At 32.2% G+C, this 21,441-nt stretch overlaps 1 protein-coding gene across 1 annotated transcript in view; it reads right to left on the bottom strand.

Annotated features, from left to right (window-relative positions):
* Window positions 1-3,521: 3,521 nt before the first annotated feature.
* Window positions 3,522-21,441, bottom strand: part of LOC107445401 (uncharacterized) — a 223,121-nt gene continuing 205,201 nt past the window's right edge. Inside the window, exons 16-18 of the mRNA XM_087149754.1 lie at window positions 11,673-11,795; window positions 10,110-10,357; window positions 3,522-6,433 (exon numbers count right to left, since the gene is read on the bottom strand). Of these exons, the coding sequence (XP_087005880.1) occupies window positions 5,923-6,433; window positions 10,110-10,357; window positions 11,673-11,795 (882 nt within the window). The 3' untranslated portion in view covers window positions 3,522-5,922. The remainder of the gene's footprint in view (window positions 6,434-10,109; window positions 10,358-11,672; window positions 11,796-21,441) is intronic.

Below are 21,441 nucleotides of genomic sequence, written 5' to 3' on the forward strand. Positions count from 1 at the left end.
CTGATGTGTTGATCTTTCCAGATAGTTCACGAGTATGACCTTACTCGCTTTTCATTTGCAGAACTTATCACTTAGTAAAAGAGTTGACCTGTTATGTCATTACTCGATTGAGTTTTTTTAAAATTTTTTTTAAATGTAATACAGTGAAACCTCTCGGGAGCGACCATCTCTCCGTTCCACAGTAAAATGGTCGTGAATGGAGGTGGGTCGTTCTTAGAGGTTACCTCCATCGAATTCAAAACTGTTGTCGAAGGTTTTTTTGCAAACGATTTTATTTTTAGTCTGTCATTTTCTTGATGCGGAAATACCACTTCTGTAGGCGTTATGAAAAGACAAATCTATGAATTAAAATTAGCGTCTATAAAAATGATCCCTACTGATATAACTATTTGCAAAAGCAAATTTACCAATGATGAATGATAAATCCATTTTAAATAAATAGACAATTATGTTTTTTGTTCAAGTTTGCATTTAATTTCATATCATAAAAATTAGTTAGGTTTCAAAAGTGAGAAGAGGTTTGTTTGAGATGCTTGTTTTTTCTAAAATAACTTTTTTTTTCTTATTTAACTTTCATCTCTAAAAGTAAATCATTGGCATCATCTTTGATGCACTCTGAATGCAACACGAGGTTGTTATCGTCAAAAAGAACTCTCTAAATAAGAGTCTCACACAAATATTTAGAATACATTTTCTACTTATTTGTTTCGCTTACTTTTTTTGTTTTATTATTTCGTGTTTCCTTATTTGACCTTTACCGCATTCGGTGTAGATGTTTGTCCGGTCGCTGGGAGAGGTTTTAACGGTCTCTCCTGAAGGTTTTCTTCAGTACAAAGTCTATGGAAACAAATTCCGTGCCTCCCAAAAGTGGTCGTAAATGATCAGTTAGTTCGCTACACAGTCGCTACAATAAGTAGTTCGCTACATAGTGGTTGTCATTCCTGGAGGTTTCACTGTATTTATTGAATTGGATGTTTGTTTTGCTTATGCATCTCTGTGGTGATATGTAATACCTTTTTAATACAGGGAGGGGCAGCGAATCAGACGATTTTAAGTATTATCAGGAGAGAATATGTTTTAAATACAGAAGACGCACACAGCTTAGTTTTCAAACTGAAAAAAAATTCTATATCTTACAAAGACGGCTATTGGATGCCACTATCTCTCATCAGCTAAATCTTTCAACGAATTGTCTGTGATTCTGGCAAAATAAGCACCTGAAGGCATTCGGGTCGGGTCTTAAGAAAACACTATATACCCCGGTAGGAACTTTTCATGTTAAATTATGCTTAATCTCTAATGGTATTTTAGAGTCGCGGTGGCTCAGGGGATAGAGCGTTCGACTCCCAAGGAAGTGAACCAGAAGGTAACCAAGGAGGTTTTTCGAAGCTCTATCGCCAAAGAAAATTTAAAAAAAAAATGCCACAGTTGAAGTGTCTTAAGCTTGAAGCAAGACGATGATTTTACATTATATCTATCATATTGCCGTGAAGAATTATCTGAGCTTTAGAACTGACAAATAACTTAAATATTTTAAAAGTTATTAAACTTGTTTGAAAATCGCCAATTTTTGGCGACTTTTTCCCACCTTGATGAACATTATTAAAATAACTACCTTATTCTCAGTTTTTGCAAATTTTTATGAGCCTAGACCATGCAGTATTAGAGTAAAGTTTTAAATATGAAAAAAATTTCACTAACACTTTTTCAACAAAAACTGCATCTTTTTTCTATATTGAAGTTTTGCTCCATTTTCAGCATAGACAGCACAAGCTTTAGATATGCTAAGCTTGTCCTAACAGTCATGAGTAACAGTTGCAAATTCACAGCAGTTATGAAAATTGCATATTATTCCCAAAATAAAGCATAATTTCATATGACGACGAAGCCTTCGACCGTGTATCATTATAATGATATCATTCCATGCCATTAAAACAACCTTTCATGGCATGGAATGATATTATTACAATGAATTTTGAACCCTCTTCAGAATTCGTGCTGAATGATGCTAACTGTTACCATTTAAAAAAATATACCTTAGTGACATGAGCACATCACCACTCTATCATAATTAAAAAGCCTTTAAAGTTTTCAACAAGATGGCGCTAGCATCAATTCCTCATTGCAGCTAATTCAAAATAAGGGTTGTTCTCAAATCCCCGATTCTCTGCCGCACCTTGCATTTGGCTTTCGTTTTATAATATGGTGCTTAAAAAGATTTGGCATGTTTGGGAAATGTTTAGAGTTCTATTAAATAACATTAATCTTCTGTAATAAAATAATAAATTGAGATCAATGCTGGCAATGTTAGTTTATATTTACGTTTTTGTCTCATATTTTAAAATTGTATGCCCACTTGTAATGAATCCTTTTAAATTCCTTCAGGGCTTTGTTATAGTTTGGGTCGCAGGAACTTAATACACTATTTATCCAGATAATGTTAAACATAAACCTTTGGGTAAACATAACTTTTTCTCATACTGAACGTTTTAGTACTACATTTTGTATATTTTTCAGCAAATACTTTCATAGTTGGTTTGCTAATTCTGAAATGGTTTAATAATAAATCTAAATTACTACACAATTCCTCACACAACGTTTTTGAAGAGAAACTTTGTAAAGGAGGGTATAAATTTGGCAGAATCTTCTATACTCTTTCAGAAATAAGGTACCCATAACCAAAACATCGTGCAAATCTGACGCATGAGCTATATTTTATATTTTTATAGGTATCACGAGCTATATACACAAGTTCAATTTCTAACAGAGTAACAAAAAGGAAAATAATTAATTAATATGAGCTATACACACAAACTCAATTTCCTACAATGTAATCAAAAGGAAAATGATTAAGTAAGATGAGCTACACAAGCTCTAACAAATATTATAAATTATATTATCTAACAAGTAAAGTGACCTCCAGTTCCTATAAATGGAGCGTTTCAGATATTCATACGAAATAAATGTTAAATATAGATGTAATTTATTGGATAACATTTGTTTATTCGTCTTCTGTTGAATTTCCGCAAAAAAAAAAAAAACTGCTCGTTTACTTCATAGTGACAGGATGCAATGTATCGAACTTATTTGCTTATTAAGATAACTTAATGGCTTTTGCCTTTTTTTATTTTAGATGAGAAAGTATCATAAAATAATGATATAGATACAGAGCTCAACGTGAATTTAGTTACGCGTGGGCTAAACCATATCGTCACATGAATCTCTTAGAGTCACTTGATAAGATGTTGCTAACTTTAAGCAGAAGCTACGTTGTCTCTTGAAGCTAATCATTAATTGTTAATGTTCGTGCAACATAGCGGTCAATTTCATTTTTTTGGATCTACATCTGTATCACAAACATTTATTGTATTTTCTAATTAAATATAATTAAAGTTAATATGCTAATAAAGTAAATATGCCAAAAAGCTCAAAATATGTTTACTACTGCCGCATAAAAATCACTTTTTTTTTCTCCATCTTTACTCAAAGTTCCACTTCTGTTCAGTAATTTTTTAGGCACGCATTTTTTAGCGCTTGATTTAATTGGGTACTTGCACTTCAGGAAGAAGACCTCCGATACCCACACATGTGGCCTATGACGTCAGCGCCAGCTAATCTTTATCAGTGAAATGACGTATTAAAGTTGAGCTAAATTAATCTTCATAAGTTAGAATGTTAAATAACGCGAAGTTAATTAGCCGTATTGCGTTTCGAATTAGTTGAAATATAATTCTTTCTCCTTTACTTAATTTAGATTTATTATTTGTTTATGTATTTTATTGTAACCGTGATACATTTTTGTTTTGTGTACCTGGATACTTTGATGCGTAATTAGTTTGTTTATGTTCCACGTGGGTTCGTGCTTGTCTTTGTATAAATATGCAGTGAAAGAATTTAAATTTTTGAGAAAGAATCTTGGCGAATGAATTTCGAATGTGTCACTTACGAGAATTGATACTTGACGAGATTGGCTTACTCGAAATAGAATGGAAAGAACGGTTGCTAATGTAAAAAAAGTGGCACGTTTCAACAACCAATCAGAGTCGAGATACTCACACTACGTCACTTGCTGGTATCCTTTTGTCACTTTAGTACTTTTGAATAAATTGTTTTGATCGTGCGGCTGTGCGTATAGCTCTCATAGAATTTTTTGTTTCATTCTAAGATGAAAAAAAATGTCTGTAACTACCATATATAGATATAGCTAAAAGTATGTAAGATAGGATATTAATATTCTCTTTATCAAAATAGAGTGGATCGGAAGTACTGCTTCGAAATGCTTATAACAGGGGTTCTTAACCTTCTTTTTTTGTTTAACCGCGACCCAAAATCAGGTACTCCGAGCTACCCAAAGATTTATTTTTAAATGCATATATTTAGTAGACATTAAATGCAACAAAATTGTGAGGTTATATGATAGAGAGATGAAGCAATCGTGCGTAGAATTTTGCTCCTTGACTTAAGTACAATAGAAAAATCACAATTTTCAAACCAATCAGAGCATGAATACAAGTACATTATTTTCTTTTTGCAAAAAAGCTTTTAAAAGAACTTTAAATAATAGTTCTGTGTGATTTATACCTTACATAACTTCTTGCGGAAGTAACACATATCTGTTAAATCATATTTTAAAACCAAAAAGCGTTCAGTTTAAAATAAATAAAATCAAAATCTCAACTTTTATTTTCTGAAATGTTTCGAATTTGAGTCGTGATTTACAGGTTAAGAACCCCCTGTCCCCATATAATAGTTTTGCTAGGCTTTAGAAAGTATTGAAAATCGAAAAAAGTGCTGTTTAGAATGTTCATATGTTTTGTTCGACTATGCAATTGGGTGGAATGAGTAACCAGTTGCAAATTCTATACAGTCACGTCGTAATGGTTTGTTCATTTGAATCTTATGTTCAAGTAAAGAAGTTTGCTTGTTCTACCAGACAAGTTTTGTTTGCACCTTGTAGATCAATTCTTTTGGAAAAATTCCTCTGTCCTTTGATCTCCATGCTTGGCCTTCTTGTTGTTCAAGATATCGAAAAGGATGAAATATAATTGGTTCATTTTGAAAGTATTGGGACAGTATGAATAAATAAATGTGTTGAAGACGATCAGTATTCTTTGTTAATCAAATGCTTATCTCTTCATTGCAGCTCAATCATTCGGGAAGAGCTTTAAATATTTTTCGTTTTTTAAAATTTGACACACGAATCCACATGATTAGATAGTAAGAAGTTTTTAATTTTCGAGGTAACTTTACTGTACTGTAGTTACGATGGAAGAGGCCTTAACAAGTTTCGTAAACTATTCGAGTACATAAGATCATAAATAACTTTTATTTTCCAAGGCAACTCTAGAATATAGCGCTTGTTTGCATTTGGTAATTCATTTATGTTTATTATTCCTTCAAGTTTGATGTTCTAGCTATTTATGCCAAAGAGACGATAAGTAACTTTTTTTTCACCTTTGAAGTGCGGAACTAATTTGCATCTGGAAGTTTCGACAGATAAGGAAAAATATACCTTGAAGTTCGCAAGCTAGTTAAGTACATGAAATGAGAAGTTACTAATGTGCTTCTGAAATAACTATATAATGCTCACCCGCATCAGCTATCTTAATTCGAAGATTCTTTGTTCTTAATTTCGATATTCGAGCTGATAAAATGATATAAAATACTGGTTCATTTTCGAGGTAACACCATCTTACAAAGCTCATCTGCATCTGGCATGTCAGATCAAATATTCTCTATTCTTGAAGTTTGGCATTCGAGGTGCTGGAGAAAATAAAATGATAAAAAACTGGTTCATTTTCGAAGTAACTCCATTATACAACACTATCTTCATCTGGTTGTCGATTAAAAGATTCTTTTCCTTCCTGAAGTTCGATATTTGAGTTTTTCTCGATTAGATTAGAGGATGATAAAAAAACTAATTCATTTTCGAGGTAACTCCACCATACAAAGCTCATCTGCATCTGGCATGTCAATTGTTGTGGAATAGTTTAGAGATTCCTTGTTCTCTAAGTTTGGCATGCTAGCTACCGGAGGAGATGACATGTGAGTCATGAGGGGAGATTCTCGCAAGCTGTCGAAGCTACAAGATTCTGTAATTGTTGGAAGAATTCTTTTAGGGACAGGTCTTCCATCACTGCCGTGCCTTGTAGCAGTTTTGCCACTCATGTCCCCAGAAGTATCCTTCTCCTGTGATCGTTTGGATTGTGACGAGGCGGAAGGTCTTGACTGAAAAAAGAACGAAGACATTTTGTCACTAGCTGAGCCTGTGCTAGATCGCCTTCCTGCTTTGCTGTCTTTCTTTGGCCATTTTTTGGGGGATGAATCGCTTTCTAAAGTCAGTTTGTCTTCCATTTCTTTATTGACTTTCACTTTGGCAAGAACACGTCTGACCTTAGCAGCGAAAGATTTGTTTATGGGAACATCATCGGCCCTGTAAAAAATTAAGGAAGAAGTAATAAATGTATTTCTGTACGTTGCAATATCAATGTATTATGATGGTAAGTTAACATCCATAATAATAATAAAAGAAAGAGTTATGTCTCTTACAACTCCAATACCTCTTGTCAAAGCGTCCTGGACATCGGATGCAAGTGTTAATTTTAGAATAATATCAGGTAAATATGGCATTGTTTAGTTTGTTCGGAAGAGACGTTTTAAAAATGAATAGATTTAGCATCAGACAATAGAGAGAGTTCGTAGTCTTGCATATTATCCTGTACGCTCCAGTACGTAAGTTGTTTTTTGTAACTATGTGTGCTCGAGAACTATTTTATACTCCGTTGTAAGTTAAAAAAAGAATATTGAGGTATAGGATTTAAGTAATCATCCAAGGCTGCAAATAGTACCATTTTATTTAGCTATCAAACTGTATAAATATGCTTTCAAAGCAATCCAAAAGCTTTTAAAAGTTGAACTCGTCGGACAGAAATTTAGTTCGTGCTATTTTTTGTACGCAAAAAGGCCATGCTACGTCATTTCAGGAATTGGCGATGTTGATATTCGTCCGCGCTTGGAGTTTGCCACCCATTTAGAGTGTACTTTGCAAACAGGCTCTCTCCATTGGGATAATGTTTTTTTTTAAACTTGCAACAGAGTATAGTACTTTTTTTAACGTTAACAGTGAACACTTTACAGACACTATGGGTGCACATACGTAGTTTTATCCAAATATTAAGATAAGTGAAGAGAACGTTCGCCTTTAATGAAGTGAACCTGGTTCGAATTCTAGCGATAACTGGTCGATACAATTTCGCTCCGACCACAGTGCTGACATGATAGTCGGGTCATGGGTTATAGACCTTATAGGTTTAAATCATTAATGAAAACACTTTTAAATGATAGTGATGAAAACGTTTTTTTTCAATAAAAATATTTGTTAAGTTTTACATTTATGGGTAAATTTTTATGTCATCTATCATTTTAGTCTTAAATAATACAAGATTCATTACCTAATGTCAATAAAATATTATTTTTCTTCATGTAAGTGATGGCGCACACAAATGTATTACGTCTTCAACACTAAATTTCAACGCCTTTAATAGTTTTAAAATTCAAATTAAAGTCTAATTTAAAAATGTTTTTCTTCATGCCATTAGTTTTAATCACACCGGTTTATTTAGGTTTATACACTTTGGTTGGAAGTAGCGCACTACAAGTAGTGAAACTACTGTAGTCGCTTCTTTTTTTCGTAGTTTATAGTGTAATGTGCTACTTTTTTCTAAAAAGGTAATGTAGTGAGTAATGCGATATAAAAAATAGTAGTTTGTAACGATTCTTGGCAATTACTTTTAACTTAGTACACCAGTGTTTCCCAAACTTATGACTTTTGTGTACCCTTTCTAAATTTTTCGTAATGCTGTGTACCACTAGTAAAAAAATGAGTGTATTTTTTACTATAAAAAAATTGCACAAAAGTTAAAAATCACAACTGGCTGTTGACACCACTAATTATTAACTGCAAACTCCGCAAAAAATAGCAAACAGAAAAATACGTAATCGTAAATTTTCATGGCTAGCTTTGTTTAAAATTTTCGTTTATTGCAAGATATTTCGCATAAGGACGCGTACCCTCGCTAAACTGTTCCCGTACCCCTGGGGGTACGCGTACCACACTTTGGGAAACACTGTAGTACACGAACAGGGTTCTAGCGAAACTCATTTTTCGAATTTGATGGGTGCAAATCTTTGAGGGTCTGTGAAAGAACGCACTTTTAAATGACAGTGAGTCAACAAGAATTGCGTATTTAGTGTCAAGCATAACTAATATTTAAACTAACCATTAATGAATGATAGATAATGTATCACTTGGGTCACACTTTCACAAGCGAATGGACACTCTTGAAACAGTGATGCTATTTCAAAAGAAAGAACCCTATTTTCGATGCACTTCATTTCTTAGAGGAAGTGAAAGAGCATTAATCACTTAACGAAATTGAAAGTATTTGATAATTAAATAATCTCTGTCAAGAAGGGCATAAAAAGGTGAAGACTAAAGGAACACATTCGAAAAAAAATGTTTTAGAATAACAAAATGGCTCATGTAAACATGAATAAACATTTCTAAATAATTCTTTATGTTTAAGTCAATTTTTTATTCGAAACCATTTTAAACATTATTGCGTGAATTAATTTCTCCAGTAGTATAAATTATACAGGTGTAAATTAATTTATCTTTGTAACCGTGTTACAAAGATATAAGTAACATTATATATTAGTAACATCGTTCTGTTTCAGTGAAAAATATACTTGCAAGAGACAACTTGTACAAGATAAATGTACAAAGGTATATTTTCATCGATTGAAGAAGTGTCCCTAGTGTGAAACGGATAACCAAGATGAATGGGTAACAAATGGTTGCAGAAAGGTTAGAATCGAGATAATAGAGTCTCTGTTTTTGGAATGTTCACGAACATATCTTTTGGTTGAACGACCCATAACATCCGCCTCAGAGGTTCAATAAATTGGATAAGGCAAGAATTATTTCAATGACACCGACCGGTGTTGTTCCTCAAATGTGAGAAGTTTCAGACATTCAACAATTCATTATACAGATTTTCTCCTGTTTTATTTCTTTTACGAACAAAGAAATAAAATAGAATTGTTTTTGAAAATATCTATTCTATTATCACTCTTTCAGAGGATTCAAACATTTTACTTCAATAACTTGTTAAACGTTTTTATTTTGTCCTTATCTGAAACAGTAATAAAACTGCAATATAATTTTGTCACTGTTGAACATAATGGATGTGGTACTATACACAAGAGTTTGAGTTCTTAAAGTGGGTGTTGCTGCCCCCAGAAGGCGCTGAAAACTTTTAGTGGTGTTAGGACTTTCTAGAGGACCAGTTACGGAAAAAAAATATTATTAAACATCGAGTACACTTTAAAACTAATAATTTTGTCTTGATTTGAAATTAAAAAAAAATAATGAAACTTTTACTTTTTATTCATCTTTTACATAATGTTACGATAGTTTTTTTCTAATAATAAATTGTTTAAACATTGTTTTGCTTTCTACCTTCGTTTGTTTTGCGAATTATATAGTTTAGTATCTCTTTTCTGCAATTATAATGCAATGATGAGTATTGTATAGCGTTACATTGTTGTTTACATCATTAGTAAAGACTTTTGAAACTTAAATGTTCTCTTTTTTCCTAGCTACGACTTGAAAGTTACCTAGTATAGACCAGTTTTTATTTTATTACCGTAGTTGAACAGCTGACCTAATTTTGAGTTTACGACCACTGATTTTCAACTCCGTAGCCTTGTAATTTTGAGCTCAATCCAGAAGACATGGGAACTTCTGGATCAAGTTTTGGGAGAAATTTACCTCCGTGGAGGAATTTTTGATGGAACCAACCCTCATTTCCTCCTGGTCGGTGGAGCTGAAACTTGGTAGTCTTAAACTCAAGAACTGACGACGGCAATAAAATAAAACCCTATTAGGACGGCGGAGGAAGAAAAAAAGCACTTTCCCAGGTCCACACGTACTAATACGAAGTTCTATTGGTCTAGGGCTACTAGAGTAGGAATGACTCATAAATAATACACTGAGCAGAAGCAGTCACTGGGTGATTCAACTCATCATAATTTGGTTCGACTATTACCTTAGTTGGGATTCACTGAAACGACGAGGCGAGGGTGGATCTTCGTAATGAATGTTCGGGGAGAGGAAATTATTTTGAGTCTTTTGGACTGCCAATCGGAAGGGTAGTCCAACTTCGACGCTAGAATGACGTCTTATCTTGGGATGTTTCTTGGTGGTCGCTGATGATGTTTCGATGGCCGCCAGATTCAGGTTGGAAGGAAATTCTACCAGCCACATGTCTTCCTCTTCAAACTTCACATCCGGACTCTGCAAAAAAAAAGTCTCTTAACTAAACAAGTTCTTAAAATATAGCTATAAACATGTATTTGTCTTTTTAAAATATATTGGATTAAAATATGTTTCGGTGTTTAACCAACGCTACTTTAATATGTTATTAATTCCTAATGATGATCCGAAGGCAACACTGCACGATACCGCAATTCAAATCAGAGAGTGATGGTGGAAGCAAACACACGGCCTTCGCACCACGCTCCCCAACCACCCAACGAGGCTCGGATTTCACGGGTACTGAAATTATCGGAGACATTATATTAAGGTGAATTCGGAACCACTAAACCACGATTGAGGGAAGTACAGAGATCCATTCTCTAGCACAGGGAATCGAATCCTGGTCCAAGTCCTGAAAGGAGAAGGCTCAATTTACCACTTTGGCTGTGCAGTCAATATAAGTTTGTAAAATATTTCACTATGTTTAGAAAACAATGAATTTTTTGACATCTTTTATATAAGTTTGTAAAATAAGTCAAACCTTTAAGATTGAATTTTGGAGCGTGAAGATCCGATCATTAGATCAAAAGTTATTCAGGCTAGTCCGTTTTTTATTTTGTGCACTGAAATAAGGTTTAAATTCATTGTAATTTTGATAACGTCTCAAAATGAACCATATTAATTAAAAGATTAACCATATTAAAGAACCATATTAATTGAAAGTTTAACCATATTAAAGAACCATATCAATGAACCATATTAATTCGAAACTCCATTTAGAGTTGGATTAGTTTAAGCAATTCTAAGGAAATGAGAATATTATAAACGCATTAATGCTGTTTTTCGAGGCTCTGTCGCCAAGGAAAATAAAAAAGAAAAGCCATAGTACCTTACACTTGAAGCTATGCAATGCTTTTAAACTATATATTTAATAGTGGACTTTAAAACAGACAAATAATTTAAATATTTTAAAAGTTATTAAACTTTTTCAAAAATCGCCAATTTGGTGACATTTTTTCCCCTGGATGAAAACTATCAAAATCACTGCCTTATTCTCAGTTTTTGCAAATTTTTACGAACCCAGATAATGCAGCATTGGAGTAAATTTTTAAATATTAAAAAATTGGACTATGAACGCTTTTCATTTTCACAAAACTGTGGCTTTTCTCCATAGTGTCGTTTTCGCCATTTTCTAAATAAGCACGTTGACTTTAGATAGACTAAACTTGATCTCATGAGTAACAGTTGCAAATTCAAATTAGTTATAAAAATAACATATTAATCTAAAAAATAACATCATTTTATATTACGACGGAGCTTTCGAAAAACAGCCTAAATAAGGGATGCTGAGTACCAAGTCTGGAGATGAGGGTGACTCTGCTGAATCTCCAGATGGTCTGTTTGCAGGAGAAGACTCCTTCGCTGGTGAAATGGTGAGTTTGATCTCTTTTGGACGTGCTACTTCTTTTTGATCCACCTATAAACAAAAATAAGTACTTATTTTGACAAACTTGATTACATTTGTTACCAGTTTTTCTTTTCAATACAAATTAGGATTGGAATACTGAGTGCTTCTCAGTTACACGGGCCATGAAAGCACAAGTTAGTGTTTGAACGACGCTGCTTTACATAGTTCACAGGCTACCGATGTAACACGTTGGAATATAAGATATGGCGATTATGAACTATAACAAAACTTATCGAATACAATAGTATCGCGACCGTTATCGATTCAAACATTTCTCTCGTACGATAATATTGTGCCTTTAGCGATAATATAATACATCGAAAAGATAATTTGGCAAACATTATACGTAATGATAATTATTGAATGTTTTTTTTAATTTTTAGAAGTATCACTTGATACGCTGGAGTGTGCAAACACTCCACGCAAGCATACTGGGAGAATAAACATTGAACATAAATTAACATTTAATTAAACATGCGACATGAAAACTTTAAGAGATTATAAACGAAAACATTTATAAACAAACATTATTGAATGTAACAACGGGGAAAAACATTGGCCAAGTAACGGTTACTTTAACCGATAAGTGCCTAATTCAGAGTACAAGAGCCAACAGAGCATTCACCTTCCAATGAGGTGAACCGGGTTCGAATCTCAACGATGGCTGATTGATACTAATTCCGCACCCGGCTCGCGCCAACCTCAGTGAAGGCGGAAAATATTCTCAGCGGTAGAGGGATTATGGGTTGGAGTTCCCTTGCCATCAGGCTAACCGAAGGACGTTTTCCTCTCCGTGTAACGCAGATGCGGGTTAGTTCCATTAAAGAGTCCCCCACCCAATTAGACAAATTTCACCTAATTCTTGAAGTTTCCTTGTCTTCTGGATTGGGGTAAAAATTTACAAGGCTATTAGTAGTCGTAAACCCAAAATTGGCTGGACTGTTCAACGACGGTTATAAAAGAAGAAAGAAATCAGAGTACAATGTGTGGCAAATTAATGCCGAGAGCTGAGATAACAGTTCTTGAAAATATAATCTGAATTACATATCCGCATTTATGTTTCCAACTAATCACCACCTGCTCTTCTGTACTCTGCAGCGAAAGTTCTAAAAACACCTCTTTAAGTCCTTCCACGAAGTATTCTTTAATGTCTTCAGTAATTTTAAACCTCGTTCCCTTAGTAAGTTTTTCTGTTAAGATGTACGCATGTTCCAAGAGATGTCTGAAGAGTTGGGCGAATCATTTCCACAACCCCCTAAACCAAAAAGATGCAGGTTAAAAGATGTTGAAGACATTAAGAACGTCCCAAATTGAAAAACATTAAAAAAAAAAGACGTTAGAAGTTGGTTCTAAAATTTTTTACAATTTTCTCTAATTGCTCTAAAATGAAAAGTTGTTTAATAATCTAACTAAACCATTTACTAAAAGGAACAAGGTTCAAGGTTTTCGAAGTCATTACGGGGACACAACACAGTTACATTTTCAAAGAACATTATTGCAATTTTTTTATTCCTTTTAAGATTATTGTACCAAATTATTGATTTGATTTTCGTGAAAATGTAAAAGTTAGTGCATAATATGTCAACGCGACGCAGAATGCGCTGTGACATGTATGAACAAGTAAACTTACATGCTCAGTTGATAAATTCAGTTGATAAATGGATTATCAAAATATTTTTGTGAAATACAATCATTTTAACTACTTTATTGAAATAATTTGTTTAAATTATGTAAGAAAAATATTGAATGGCTACTTTCAATACAAATAACTGAAATTGTAAGTTACGTAATCATTTTTAAAAAAGGTTGCAAGGGGTTTTGGAACAAATAGAAATAAATGAAGGCTCAGCAGCTAAAGAATATGCTCAAAATGAAGATGACTACAGGCTGTTACTCTAAAAGCATATGAAGGTAGACAGGCTAGACAAAAAGGTTAAACTAGCAATTAAAACAGCTTAAAATTATGGCATCTTATGAGCCTAGTATTGATGAATTACTTGCAATTGTACATTTTTGTATATGGATTATTGATCACAAAAATTTAACGCCATTTCTTCGGAACTATGTTTCCCTTATTTGCTGTATCTCTAACTAGTACAATTTTCAACCGATTTACTTCAAATTTTGACACAATGTTTACAATAAATATAGTTTTCAATGCAAGTAGAATCCCTACGAATCCCCAAAATTTTAATTCGGTTGACTGGTTTTGAGTAATCCAAGAAAATGTCATTTATTTTTAGGTCTATTTAGATTTATTTTCAACGCACTATTTTGTAATAAAAATCTTTTGTGCCACGAAAACGATATTCATGTAGTTTAAAAAAAAATAAAAACGAAATCAAATTTGGATGACTTTTTCAACTTATACTTACAGCATAAGTTATTATTAATTTAATAGAATAAGTAATAAACATTGTACTATACAAGCGCAAATTTTTGAAATTTTACATTTGTATCATGATAAAATGAAGATTAAAATAAGTACAACAAGATAAAAAAAATGTATTAAATTTATCACAATCACTGCAAAATTTATAAAAATATCCTTCTTTTTTCAGGCTTACGAAGAGCTTCAAAGTTTTTTCTAAAACTTTTATATTATTCTAATAAGTTGTTCTAAAAATGATGTCAATTTATATGCTGTAGGAACATGGTTTCAGAATGGCGAAGTCATTAAGAATGTCAGAATTGAACAACATTCCGAGCTAACACTTTAAAAGGTGTTTCTAAAATCTTTACACCCAAGTACAGTGGCACATTATGACAGGTGGAGGTTTCTTCGAAAGATATTAAATGGGTATGTAATCCAATAGAATATTTTCAAGAGTTATTTGATCATTTCTGAAATTATAGCCGCACATAGAAAAATGTAGAGAGTTGTTCAAATTTAATAAAAACCGCTGACCTCTTGCGAATCTAAAATTCGATTTTAACATAGGGTGAGTTACATATTTAATTTTTAATATTATGGTGAAGATGTAGGTTCTAAGGAATTAGGTAGCTTCAAAGTTTAGACATTGACAGAAAATGAAGATCGGGTTTCGCCTTTATTTCTTATCAGTGAGTTATATATCGGCAAAATTTATAAATCAATACCACTTATTTAATCGCTTTTGGCATTTGTACTCTTGAGAATAGTATTCTTCGTACTATGGAAAAACGCGCCACGGGCAAAATCATTTTTTTAATCCTCTTTTATGGACATGAATTGGGGACGGGATAGCCTATTTGTTAGGATATTGGGCTCATGTCCGTGAGAAAGTGAGTTCGAATCCCACCGACCGAAGAATACCCGTGCATTAAATGGTGACTGGTGCGGGTTAAATCTGTCGGGGTCACAAAGTCCTCCAAGTTCCCATAACAAATCAATACCTCTGGAGGTACTGAACTGGAGATTGATCGTTCTCTGGTTAAGATTATCTGGTTAAGATCAGGCTAATATTAAGATTTGTGAATGAATGAATAGAGTATGATTGGATCCTTCCTGTAAAATGGACTGTGACGTGTGTGTGTGACTGAAGTCGTATTCTTGGAACTGTGCACCACTGGAAAAAACAGAAACTCACCCGATGCCTTAAGAATTCACTTGATTTTCCAAGCAGCCTTGCTGGTATTGGCAAGTGGCAAAAGTAACAACAACAACAAAAACATAAACCGCTCTTCTCCCTCGGTCTTCACATGTTTCCAGATAAAACTAATTTTCCAGTCCTGTGCATACTGCTGATGTGAAAAATTATTGTGAACATAAAATTTCGGTACCCATTTTCATAAAATTTACATAGTCTTCCAAATTTACATAGTCGTTTCAATTGGATTTTCGGACAATACATAGCATGGAATTGAAAAAAATATGTAAATGCTTTTGAGTAATTTTGCACTTTAGTTGATTTTTGCGAATAACCCTTCAGTGCTTCTATCGGTAGATTCTAAAACTTTAACATAAGAAATCTTCCCTTTTTTTCCAAAAGACATTTTTCTCTATTAATTCTATTGCAAACCATTCTCAACACCCATCCAATATAAATTTTGCTTTGCTGAATTGACTTGTATTTTTGTGAATGACTATTTTTTGTTCCTTTTTTTCATCCGATAGTAAGCATTTAAATCTTATCAATATAATATTTATATGAATGATGTTTTCTACACCAGGGTGCGCTGCGAGCTCTTTACTGCCCATACTTCCTGGTTATACTGTTTCCGATGTATTTTGGAGCCACGTGATCATTGGTATTTTGAAACTCTCTTGAGTAGCATTTCTTGTAAACTTGTATTTGTTACCTGGTTTATTATTTGTGTTTTAAAAAAAAGAATCGTTATAAAAATAGTCATTCATGTCTTTTCAAGATGTAAGAATCGTCATTTGAAAAACAGAATCGTTACCTTGTTAACTTTGAAATTTAAACCTAAATGATGCTTGAGCAATATCCTAACACTTACGCATTATTTTGCTCGGCTTGCAGCAAGAACAGCAATAAATAAGGAAAAAGAGGTCAAATCAAAACAGCCAAAAATCGAGTTCTTTCTAAATCTAGCAACCAATTACTTAATGTCACTGATATCTTATGAAATACAGCAGATTTGAGCTCAGAAATTATATTAAATATTTTTTTTTATTAAAAACAAAATTATCTGTTTGGAAATATCGCAGATTGAGCTGTAGTAAGCAGCTGTATACTTTTTTAACCGAAAGTAGAGCAGGTCAAGAGCTCGAGATTGTTGTTGTTTACATTTACATTGAAAACACCATCCATTGTTTTACTACCATTTTAAGTAAACATCTATATTTTTACAATTTTCCTTTCTTAATTTGAAAACCTTTCTCACACTTTATGAATAAAAAAACTTATTTCGCTTTACCGAACTAATTTTTTTCTGAGAGCTTTAGGAACAAATCTAGAATAAATATTAAACAACGGAGCAGTGTATTATTTCTTATTGTCTTAACCAAAAATTCATTTTTTTATTGTTTAACCGAATTTATTTTCTTAACATAAACATGAGTAAAATACCAATTCTATTGTCAATCATTTTCTACTCCTTCTAAATAAACATTTTGCTTTTTTTTTTACTGAATTAACTATTCCTTTCTAAATAAATCTATTCTTTTCTAAATAAATATAACTTTTTAAATAGTGACGAGATACTAAAAAAATATCAAAATTTAATTTTTAAATTACCTTATTGTGTTATTAAAAATATTCTTTAAATTTCATTTATATATTGTAGTTATAAATTCTTACGCGTTGAGTTATTATCCTATATGTCACTGCACAGAGTGCACGCACCACCCTGAACAACTTTTGATCTCATGATCAGACCATCACATGCTAGGACTCGATCTTAAAAGTTTGAGAGGGTGACCTAAAATATGCTAATGAGTTAGTGCAGACGATATTTTAAGTTACGAAATCGAACATAAAAACGTACTTTCTCTGAATAAACCTACCTTATTTCTCACCTCCAAAATATAGGGGGGGGGGTAGCCGCAATCTGAGAAATATGGTTTCCACAGTTTGGTGAGGAAAGAGGTCCAAAGTTTGTATCCCTTCATATTAATTTCATTCTTTTTTGCGCATTTCTCGAGAGCTTTTTAACCGAATTCAAAACTCTATGCACACAATTATAAAATTCGTTTAGTCAAATATAATTCCGTGCAGAAAATAGCTTTTAAGGAGTATTTTATTTTATGACCGCCGTTGAACAGCAGACCCAATTTTTTGGGTTTACGACTACTAATGCTCAACGCCGTATCCTTGTCATTTTGAACTAATCCAGAAGACAAGGAAACTCCTGGATCAGTACTCCCAGAGGTATTGATTTGTTATAGGAACATGGAGGACTTTGAGACTCGACAGATTTAACGTGTATCAGTCCCCATTTACTACACGGGGAGTCTTCGACCGGCGGGGACCCAACTCACGAACTCTTGGACATGGGCCAGGCACCCCACCGAACTGGATATCCCGGCCTAGTAGCGACTTAAGGAGTATTTTTTTTTTAAATTTTTATTTTTATTTTTTTATTTATTATTAATTAATAATAGTCGAAAAACTTTGGATTATAAGGAATAAAGTTTCTTACATAATTTTAAAGAATATAATTTTACATGCCGAAGTACAAAGTTTGAGCGAAATCGGTCGAATAGATCCTAAGAAATCGAATTTTAAAGATGCCGTGTTTTTAAAATTAGATTTTTCAGGAACTATTCGAACGATTTTGCTAAAACTTTGTATTTTGACACGTAAAATGACATTATTTAAAATGATGTAAAAATTTTATACTTCACAATTAAACATTTTTTCGACACTATTTTTTGATGGAATTATCGCTGGATGAACAACTTCCATTATTTGTGTGAAACTTTTCTTAATTCCCTTAAAAAAATATCGAGACGCAGAAAAAAAAATTTAAATTAACATTAAGGGGTCCAAAGTTTGCACCACTCTCCTGACTATAGAGACCCTATTTTTCGCAGATTGCTATATTTTGAGGGTCAGTGATCCGAATCTATCGAAAAAAAGGTATTTTTATTCAGAGAAAATACATTTTTATATCTGAATTCGTAACTTAAAATAGGGTCTGAACTAATTAATTAGAATATTTGAGGTTACCCCCACGAACCTTCAAAACTTAAGTCCTAGAACGCGAAGATCCGATTATTAAATCAAAAGTAATTCAGGGTAGTCATTTTTTATTTTATTTTGCGCACTGTGAACAAATTTAAAATAATTAAATATTTTCAATCAGTTGTACTTCGTAAAAACTTTTAATGAAAAAAAAAAGGTTGCTTTCTTTAGATTCTGTGACTTATCCAAAAGACGTTAAAAGTAACTTCTACTACATCTTCTTCTCTTAAAGTTTTATCGTTTCAGAAAAAAAGAAATTAAAGTGAAAAACCTCCAAAAAAGTTCTTCTTAATCAAAGAGATGCATTTACTGAGAGATTCTTAGAAAACAGCGATTTGGCTGAGTTTTTTCTTATCCCGTTCTTAAAGGATAAAAATCCAAGGGGAGCAGTACTTTTTCAGTGACATCGATTTTCTTGTATGAGAGTATTTTCACGTGTGTGTGTGAGAGAGCACATATAACAATTATCTTGAAATTTTGAAAAAAAAACTTCATACAAAAGAAATCAAAACAATTCCTTATATGATTTATTATAAATCTCTTAATAAACGAAAAATTTTTTTTTTCCGTTCATTTCTTCTTACTAAATTACACACTCTGTATTCCTTAGGATAATTTTTTTTAAAGTACACATGATTATTTTTCAAATCTAGGTAATCGTCTATTTTTCATAACGATTAACCTATTGACAAAATTTTCTTACGTTAAAATAAAATAATTGCCTATTTTGTTAACAAAATGTTTTTTTTGTTTCTGTGGAAAATATCGTCATATGAAATTAAGAAAAAAAACTACGATTAATGAGGAGTAATTACTGGGTTTGGTGTTCATTTAGCATTTTTTAAAGGATCCATCTTGGGGAATACAAGCCTTCTTTTCTCTCTTACTCCTTTTTTTCAATTTTAGTATAAACAGGGGTCAATCCAGATTTTTTGTAAAAAACTCTAGTTTATTAAATTTATGAAAAATCCGAATTTTGCGATTCTAAAATTACCATGAGTCGGACTTTGTTTTTATGAATAAACACGAAAACTTTGTGTTTCAATCAGTTATGCCTTTAAAATTAAAAACGTCATTAACACCATTTTTCAAGTAAATAAATAAATAAATGATGAAATAATAAATAAATAAATAAATTAAATAAGTGAAAGGTCTATTTTTCAAAAACAAAATATTGTAAAAAGTCCTCATTTTAAGGTAACAAATTTTATAAAGGATCCGTTTTAAGGATGAAATATTTCGTAAAAGGTCCGTTTTAATGACAAAATTATTGTGAAGTATCCGTTAACAATCTCAGTTTCTTTCAAAATGAGGGAATTAAGAAGATCAACATGGAGTAACAATGTTATGACATTCGAAAAAGTTTGATAACTATCAAATGAATATAAAAAATGTTTAAAAATACTTTTTGTATGGCATATTCTTCAGTTAAATGCTTTTTTCTTTAAGAAAGGAACGCGATTTTAAAAGAAATATAAAAAAATGCAATTTTTCTAGTTTAATCATCTTTCTAGTATTCCCTAAATTTCTTCGCAGAAAATTTTAAGCAGTAACAAAGATTTCATTTAAAATTACTTGTAACAATTGGGACTGCGTTTATAGTCTCTATTTCTGATGGAAATGAAGGTCTTTGGAAAATACGGTGCTTTGCCACGATTTTTCAAATATATCAAACTGTTTCTTAGCACTGTTTCCAGATATGGGTTTTACAAGTTTTCAAAATTGACGCTAGATGGCTGCACAATGCCCAGAAACATCCTATTAACTACATAGTAATCCACAATAATTAACTACATGCTTATTAACTAGATGGTGTTTTTCACAAAAAGTACTTCCTTGAACAATTTAAATTTATGTTACTCGAAGATTTTACACTGTTAAGAAATTTGCCGCCTTTTTTTGGTGCTGAAATAATCTCATATACACGGGTTTTTGCAAATTTTAGAAATTTATTATTCTCTAATTTTATTATTATTTTTTTAAATTTTAATGAATAACTTAAATACACTTCAATATATTAAAAAAATAAAAACAGTCGTACTTTTTGAGCACGGGTTGATATCCCCTTATAAGTCAAGAATTGGATATTCCTCTTCGTGATTTATAATGAAATAATTATTTTTTCTTTCGCAACATTTCAAATAAAAAAAATTATTTCTGTAATTATGTATCTAAAATTAAATTGTATCCCTCTCGTTGATTTAAATACTAGTTCAGATCTTTCCTCTATTTATATGTAATCATACAAACACTTTTAAAAAAGGATGACTTTTTATTCAACTACGCTTATTTGTTATTAAAAAAAGATAATCAGAATATGAATATTTTATAGAAGATGGACGTCCTCCGGAGAATTTAATTTTCAAAGCAGCGTGTCTCCCTACTTACAATTCAAATCGAAATTCAATCTTGGTATGTTAGAATATAAATCTCCTTTCTAAATAAAGCGAAATTCAGTTTAATAAAAGTTAGCGACTTTTTTTCTTCTTCAAATGATTTAATATTCATTCAAAAGTAAAAAAACTATTTGAGTTGAGCAGAATATTTTGCGTTTCGACAAACGGATATTGAGTCATTAAACATTGATTAAATTGAAAGCATACATAAGGTTAATATTTTATTTACACATTCTTTTGAAATACACCCGAAAAAAAAACTTCTACAAAAATCATTTAGGACATAATTAGGAAATTATATTTTCTTTTCGGTCGATGAATAATTTCTAATTTTACTAAAAATGGTGTCGCAGTTTTCCATTGTTGTCATATACATTTTTATTGGCTGGAAAATTACATGGCAGTTTCCCACATTCATTTTTATATTGTTTTGGTTGTCATCAGCATAAAATTGATATAAGTCATTAAGTTATTGTTCCCATATAAATGATTTTGTTTCCCTCTGAACCATTCTTCACCGAAAAAGGCCTGAGACAGGGTGATTCCCTTTCTTGCCTGCTATTTAACATAGCTTAGGAAAAGGCTATTAGAGACTCTGGTATCAACACAAATGGAACAATCTTACAAAGA

Source organism: Parasteatoda tepidariorum, chromosome 8, assembly GCF_982258835.1.
Source record: "Parasteatoda tepidariorum strain Cologne lab strain chromosome 8, Ptep-v5.0, whole genome shotgun sequence".
Classification (NCBI taxonomy): Eukaryota; Metazoa; Arthropoda; class Arachnida; order Araneae; family Theridiidae; genus Parasteatoda; species Parasteatoda tepidariorum.